This window comes from Zalophus californianus, chromosome 13 (genome assembly GCF_009762305.2).
Source record: "Zalophus californianus isolate mZalCal1 chromosome 13, mZalCal1.pri.v2, whole genome shotgun sequence".
Taxonomy (NCBI): Eukaryota; Metazoa; Chordata; class Mammalia; order Carnivora; family Otariidae; genus Zalophus; species Zalophus californianus.
In genome coordinates, this window is record NC_045607.1 from 67,946,402 (window position 1) to 67,954,439 (window position 8,038).

The 8,038-nt window shown below is 51.7% G+C and overlaps 1 protein-coding gene across 1 annotated transcript; it reads left to right on the plus strand.

Moving 5' to 3' along the window:
- The first annotated feature begins 2,430 nt into the window (after window positions 1-2,430).
- GAS1 (growth arrest specific 1) lies at window positions 2,431-4,987 on the plus strand. Its single transcript, XM_027616867.1, has one exon. The coding sequence runs from the start codon at window positions 2,567-2,569 to the stop codon at window positions 3,605-3,607; it is 1,041 nt and encodes a 346-aa protein (XP_027472668.1). The 5' UTR covers window positions 2,431-2,566; the 3' UTR covers window positions 3,608-4,987.
- The last annotated feature ends 3,051 nt before the right edge of the window (window positions 4,988-8,038 follow it).

An 8,038-nucleotide genomic window follows, 5' to 3' on the forward strand; every position in this document is an offset into this window, starting at 1 on the left:
CCAAGTCTCGGAGAAGGAGTGTGACTTGTCCAAGCCCTCCTAGCAGGACTGAGTGAACTCCAAGTAACAATGTACCCAGAGCCTGGGAAATAGTTGTTTTGATGGGCCACACAGTTGCAGCCTTTCTATTTAAAAACAACACAAAACAAACACACACACACACACACACACACACACACACACACACACACACACAAACAAAAACAAAAACAAAAGCAACCGCCCCCCACAGAGATAGATAAAGATAGATAGATAGATAGATAGATAGATAGATAGATAGATAGATATTGTGTTTTCTGTACTCAAGTCAGAACAACATGGTCTGCCTTACGTCAATATACTTATTTTAAAGTTTTTTATTTTTTATTTTTTGGGGTTGCGGAGGTGCAGCTTCCTAAGGCAGACAGCCCCTGAGGAATGCATCAGTCTTCCCAGGAACGGGAGGCTTTTTTGCAGCCCGATAAATCTTCCTACGCTGAAGCTCTGTTCTGACTTTTGCCATTTCTAATTCACGGGGCCTCCGGGGAGAGGCGGACAGCCGAACTCCGTGCGCACTGGAGCCCCGGCTCCCTCTGCTTCTGGAGAGGGGATTTAGCCTTAATTTTTGTGACAGATGGAGTTGATAGTCTCTCCACGGAAAGGGGAGGAAAAAAGCGCCAGTTTTTGACAGGCCACAGAAGCCCGGTGCCTCTGGTGGTCGAAGGCTGCGTTGCGCCACAGTTAAGGTAGTTTGCAAACTCCCGCTCCTGGATTGCCCGGGCTGCTCTACCGCAGGAGGCTTCCCTTAACCGAGGGAGGGATTGAAACACACACGCTTTAATAGAAACCTTGGTGCGTGCCAATTTATCCCCTTCCTTTATGTTCTGAGTGCGGCCATATGGTGCTGCTCAACATTCCTAGAGATTTTTAATACTATAATTATTTTTTCATCGCCGTCCGAATTAGAAACTTCTATCCCTAAAAAATTAATCTGGTTGATTTGGATTTATGTCTTGCAATTGACAATGATGCCTGCCTCAAGAGCCATACCTGCCAGAGCGGCAAAGTGGGACCGTGTGCTGGGGCGGGGGCGTTGTAAATATCTCAACAGCATCCCCCTAACTGAAGTGTGTGCCTCTTTCTTGTGTGCTTTTGGGTTTTGTTTTTCATAAGTTTTAAAGTTCAACATTAAATACTCTGATCCCCTCCCCACCACCCCCGCGACACACACATACACACACACAGCCCCCAATCGTGATCAGGTCTCTAAGACAGGGAACCACAAAAAACAAAGTGAATTCTGAACGCAATCGAAGGCACAGTAGGAGCCAGGGAGAATTAATAAAACTATCAAAAAAGAAAAAAGAAAAAAGAAAAAAGAACCCAACAAAAAGGCCTGTGGCCGAGCCGGACGCAAACAGCTGCCCCTGAACCCTGCCCGCTGGTTCTGAGCGCGAGCCTGGGCTCCATATCCGAGCCTCCTTAAGAGTAGGAGGAGCTCCCAGGCCTCTGTCAGGCTCCTTAAGCCGTTCCTTTCAAGCCCTGAATGCCTGAATGTGAGCTGCCCACCACCCTCCCCGCCCTCCCCCACTCCGCAACCCCACTCCACTCCAGCGGCTCGTAAAAAAAAAAAAAAAAAAAAAAAAAAAGTTTCAACAACAACAGGCAGGACCAATAGCATCTCGAAAAGCCGGGAAAGGGGGCCGAGCAAAGGGCGAAAGAGAGTGGAGAAAGGAGAAAGCGGGCAGGCTCGGAGCGCGCGGGGCCGGGGCTGGGCGAGCTGGAGGAGCGTTGCTAATGTTTTTGTTTGTTTGCTTTTCCATGCATGCATAATGAGGGGGCACCGCGGCACCACGCGGGGGCTCCCGGCCCATTTTTGTATTTAAAGCCTCGCAGCCAGCGAGTCCGCAGCCGGGCTCAGCGGATCCGCTCCCCGGGCCCCTTGTCACCCGAGAAGCTGCCGCCGAGGGAAGCCCGGGAGCCGCTCCCCGGCCGCGCCGAGTTTCTTGTTCTCCCCGCGCCGCCCGGAAAGGGCTCCCCGGAGCTTGGCGAGGCCGGGGTCGCCGCGGGCGGAGGGGGAGGGGACGCGGGCGTCCGGGCCGCGGGAAGGCGGGCAGCGCACCGACGCGAGCCAGGAAGCGGCGGGATGCGAGAGCCCGCGGCGGCGGCGGCGGCGGCGGCGGCGCGGCGCTGAGCCCTGGAGGAAGGAGCCGCCGCGGCCGCACAACGGATCTGCAGGCGCGGAGCAAAATGCACCCGCGGCGCCGCGAGGTCCTGCAGCACCGCCGCGGCCCCGCGGCCCGCAGCCCCCCGGGGCGACAGTGAGCGCCTCCCGCCACCGCCCGGGGCCGACCGGAGGGGCTCTCCGCGGCTGTGCATTTCTGGGAAACCACCGCAGCCCAAGCGAGCGGGCAGCCGGACCTTCTGCGAGCGACGCGGCACCAGCGAGCGGCGCGCATGGATTTATGAAAACACTCATGCAAGAAGTTGGCAGGACTGGGGCAAACTTTTCCACCGGCTCCGCGTCCGCCGCTGCCCGCGCCTCGTCTCCTTTCCCCTCCTCGCCCGGCGGCCGCCGCTGCCCGCGATGGTGGCAGGGCTGCTGGGTGGCGGGGCCCGCGCGGGGACCGTGCCGGGCGCCTGGCTGTGCCTGATGGCGCTGCTGCAGCTGCTGGGCTCGGCGCCGCGGGGCTCGGGGCTGGCGCACGGCCGCCGCCTCATCTGCTGGCAGGCGCTGCTGCAGTGCCAGGGGGAGCCGGAGTGCAGCTACGCCTACAACCAGTACGCCGAGGCGTGCGCGCCGGTATTGGCGCAGCGCGGCGGGGGCGATGCGCCGGGGGCCGCCGCCGCCGCCGCCGCCGCCTTCCCGGCTTCGGCCGCCTCGTTCTCGTCGCGCTGGCGCTGCCCGAGCCACTGCATCTCGGCGCTCATTCAGCTCAACCACACGCGCCGCGGGCCCGCCCTGGAGGACTGTGACTGCGCGCAGGACGAGAACTGCAAGTCCACCAAGCGCGCCATTGAGCCGTGCCTGCCCCGGACGAGCAGCGGCGGCGCGGGCGGCCCGGGCGCGGGCGGGGTCATGGGCTGCACCGAGGCCCGGCGGCGCTGCGACCGCGACAGCCGCTGCAACCTGGCCCTCAGCCGCTACCTGACCTACTGCGGCAAGCTCTTCAACGGGCTGCGCTGCACCGACGAGTGCCGCACGGTCATCGAGGACATGTTGGCTGTGCCCAAGGCGGCGCTGCTCAACGACTGCGTGTGTGACGGCCTGGAGCGGCCCATTTGCGAGTCGGTCAAGGAGAACATGGCCCGCCTGTGCTTCGGGGCTGAGCTGGGCAACGGCCCGGGCAGCAGCGGCTCGGACGGGGGCCTGGACGACTACTACGACGAGGACTACGACGACGAGCAGCGCGCCGGGGGCGCGGGCGGCGAGCAGCTGCTGGACGACGACGACGGCGTCCCGCACCCGCCGCGCCCGGGCGGCGGCGCTGCAGCGGCGGGCGGCCGCGGGGACCTGCCTTACGGGCCCGGGCGCAGGAGCAGCGGCGGTGGCCGCTCGGCGCCCGGAGCCGCCTGGACCCCGCTCGCCTCCATCTTGCTGCTGCTGCTGCTCCCGCAGCTCGTTTAGCCCTCGCGCCCCCCACCGTGGGCTGCTGGAGGGCCGGCGCCGGGGCACCTGTGGCTGGGGGACAGAGGGGATGGTTGGGATTCTTTCCAAAACGTGCTGAGTAGACTCTGCCTAGCGGGTCTCCCCTTCACGACAACCCCCGTGTCCTCTCCCGAACATGACTTCTTGGACATCCTCCCCTGCCCCCATTCCAGGCTCCAGAAACTCCCAGCTTGTCTGCCCTGCAGAAACCGGCCTAGCTAGAATTTAGGACGCCCGGGATGGAATGGGCGGGGGGAGGGAGGGGGGGTACGGAACCGTAGTCTTGGACTCGGAAGAGAGGATACCGACCTGTGGGGCCCTAAGAGTTTCAAGGGAGTGGGCTTGGAGCAGGAGTTTGAAGGAGGATTTACATTTGCAAAAGGGGCTATCTGTTTATTAGCATTTTTGCGGTGCAAGGGGCGCGGTGGGGGGGGAGGTTCGCCGGGTAGGGGGTGGAGTGCCGGTGTCGACTTTTATTATGGCCAGTGAGGACATTGCAATCGTGAGTAAACAGAAAAGTCCCACTTACCGATTCCTGTGTTTACTCTTGGTCAGCGCTCAGAATTCTCCGATTGGGCGGGGGAAGGAGGAATGGGAAGGGGTTAATATGCCTGAATTAGTTTTGGATAACTTTGAGCCCTTGACCTTAATTTCATTGCCACCACTCTGATCTCTTAGCACATTTCTTAGGATTAAGGGTCAAAAAATGCTGATCTAAAGAGTTGCTAGTGGTGTTGAACAATGCAACTTTTTATGTAAAAGAGCTCTGCACTGCCATCTGTGAAAGCCTCTTTACGATGTTTGTCTTGTTATTTTTGTTCTTTACATCAAGAAATTATATGTACAAATATGCGGAGAAAATATATCGCCTCTGCTTTTATCAGGGTGCTAAACCCTGGTACTTCTATATAAAGTGTATTAAAACTGGGATTTGTTACCAGTTGTTGTACTTTGTATATAGAATTTTTATAAAGTGTATGCTTCAAAAATAATTTATTTTTAAAAAAGAAATTAAAATTTTAAATCTGCAGCCACGTTACACCTTTCCTCCCTGAAATGTATAGAATCCGTTTGTCACCGGGGATCCAAACCCACAGTACATTGTCGAGTGTGCTCTATCTAGAACAGTCTTAAGATGTACAGTGTATTTTATAGATTTGAAGTTAACATTGTTATTTTCAAGAGAATTTATGGACGTTGTAGAAATGTATAAATGCATTTCCAAACTGCCTTAAACATTGTATTTTTATAGACATCCTTAAAAAAAGTGTTATGTTTTAAGTAACTATGGCTTTGTGTATTTTTTGTTATTTGTTTTATTAAAATATGTACATCAGTAAAGAGTTTTTAAATAATGAATATGGTGTAGTTACTTTCCAGAGTTACATTGTGGTTTACCCAATAATGGGTAAGGAGGGGGGTGGAAGAGCCCCTGGGAATCTATCAACCATCAACTGAAATTAAAGTACAGTACAAGACAAGAAATGAGGGTTATTATTTCTGCCTCTAATTTAATGAACAATTAGACATGTGTAAATGAAGCAGCTAAAAAGATATAACCCACTGGCCTGCATTGGTTTTTAGTTTGTGGAGAGAACTCACAAAATAGTGTCTTCCTACATAATCTGGGGATAACCCAGAGGTCTCTCTCCCCTCCCCTCTTTTCCAAGGGGAGCCCCCAAGCCCCTCCTCCAGGAGTGTCCTATCTGGCCACAGACATTCTCCTACAATCAAACATGCCAATAACATCTGTTACCAATAGGTCTTAGGAAACCTGGCACACCGCTTCAAAGTCATTTTCACACTTTGGGTGAAAAAGTACAAAATTTTGTTACAAAACATTCAGGCGGGCAAAAGTAAACACACTGGGGAGAAGAACAATCACCAGAACTTGTAATATTGTTGTGAGGAGTTGTTTAGCAGTGGGCTGAAGGTTGGGTTCCTGCCAGAGCTACTGATCTACACTCAAACGCCCTTAGATAAATAATTACACTCTTAAGCTGTGTCGAGTGCTGATACACTTGACCTTGTAAATAGAAATGTTTGCAGTAGGAATAAACTCCGGCATTGGAAAATCTTTTAAACATTAACACAAAAGAGAGCGCTCTGTCCTCTGGGGATTTGAGTCTGAACCTCGCCAAGCTAGGCACTTGCAAGAGGGAAAAAAAGTTTATTTATCTTCTATTCCTGGTGTTTATTTAAAGCTTTTCATTTTAAACGCGGTGATTGGAAGGCGAGTCAGGAGTTTAAAAGTCACCACAAATAAACTTTGTCTGAGGGGTCGACAGATTAGCAAGATCTCGTGTCTCTTTATATGATATTAACATGTACTGAGAAAACATAACCAGATTTCTCTGCTGCCTGAAGTAATTAACAAAGCTATGCCCCTTTCCAACTTCCTCCCCCCACCACTCCCACCCTCTACTTTCCAGGTTTCTTTTGCCTCTAACTCGCTCTTTTCCCAGCTTTTCTGGAGGGCTTCGAGGCACTTCTTGTTGGACCTAAAACCAAGATTGGTGTATGTGTAGCATCAGAAAGTCTGAGACAGCTGTAGCATCAGAGAGGCTAGGAGAGTGGTGTGTGGCTGCAATCCCCAGTCACCTGAATGGTTGAGTAAACATATTGTTAAAACAAAGCTGAAAGCGTTGTTTCTTTGGGAAGTGAACAAAGAGTATTCCAAGAGACTTGTAAATGAAATCAGCGTTCTTTACAAACCTCCAGTTAGCAATGCTCCTGCGTTTGTCCTTAAATATATTTAAATCATCTCCATCTCCTGTTATTTTAACACATTCTTGACTAAAAGTTAAGTCTTTGTCCCAGTAAAAGGCCCAGTTTTCCCCAGTAAGAAGTAAAAGGCATTAGCACTAGAAAAGGCCTGATAATTAACTGGTACAATAAACTCACGACTTGATTTTACAGGGTCCTGTCAAAAGCATCTGCCTGGAATAAATCAACACAGCTCGCTGTTGGGGAGAGAGGACACGAAGCTTTATGCTTTCTTCCTTGAAGAGAGTGAACATTGATCGGTGGCTCATTTTAATTTAAACAGTTCTATGCTAGAGCCCAGGAGCCCCCTCGTCCCTCTACAGACCTAGTTGGATTCCAGAACAGGTTGCTGAGATCTTAGAACCTTTGGTTACAGGATTGTATGTTGCCATCTGCACCTAGGCAGAAAGAATTTTTACAGATGTTGACATCTGTAATATTTCACGCTCTCTGGGGACCCTTTTGGAATTTTGGACATTTGAGACGGCCAAATGTCTCATGGAGAATGCCTGGAAGTACCATTATTGAAAGAAAGAGTATCTGGCTTTTCCTGGGGATTCTGGAAAAGTGCCATTCTTCTCAGAAGTCTTCCAGGGTGCAAGGAACTCCCTTAGGATTTCACATAAAATCATGTGTCCTTGAGGCTGGTCCCATTTCCCCCCCGTTAGCAGGTTTGCATTCTCAGTGACAGTTTATTTGTCTTTGGGGGCACTTCAGTGACAAATGTTTAAGGGAGTGTGGGACAATGGTGGAGAACAAGGAGGCAGTTCATTGAACTGACAGTGACCATACAGTAAATAGAAGGAGGTTCAGGCTTCACTGCTCACCCAAGCACACAGCAACGCTTTTGTTTATGACCACAATGGACATAACATAAGGTCTCTGTTTATTTTTAACAATATATAGCAATGTACGCCAGCTATACACTTATGTGAAGGGGAGAAATGGCTAGAGGGAACTAAATTCTAGTACCATGTAGCAGGACAACCCTGTGCTTAGGCTGGGCCCCCACAAATGTCCATAAGTAAGGGCGCAGCTCTTGGTGCCAAATGCCACAAACTTAAGGGGCCACCACACTCTGACTCATCTGGGGCGCACCACAGCCCTCCCAATGGGGCCCACATGGGTGAAGACACAACTCAGGAGCAGTAGCATCTCTCTCGAAGAGTCAAGAGAAAGCACATGGAGTGGGGTGCCCTTCCTCATCATTTCTGCTTTCAAACCCCCACTCCATCCCAGCAGGGCCATGTCATATAGAATAAAAGGAAAGAAATGCCATGAGAACTCTCAGAGACACCAAGCTGTATACTGAAAATCTTTCTACTTTCAAACTTTGGCTTTGAATCATTAGCTTGCCGGGTTCAACTGCGGAAGTTCTCAAATATAACCTCACGTACCTCTTTCGAACTGGTAAAAAGAAAAGTACACGTTATTTGTTTTATGACCTCTTACACTGAAGGAGCATCTGAAACTGTGTCAGTTGACCCCATTTCTCCCAGCTCCCCAAAGTAGGCTTGTTGGGAGGCAGCCCATTACAGATGCCTTGTAGCCGGAGAGTAGTTCTGGGAGGGCTGGGTTTCCAGTGGGTCTGGCAACCTTGTGAGTTAAGTAAAGTTGGATGTTACTGTATTCTATTTGAGGGAT

What these genes read in the sequence shown, in the direction of transcription:
- GAS1 (XM_027616867.1), top strand. Translation starts at nt 2,567, where the DNA reads ATGGTGGCAGGGCTGCTGGGTGGCGGGGCCCGCGCGGGGACCGTGCCG.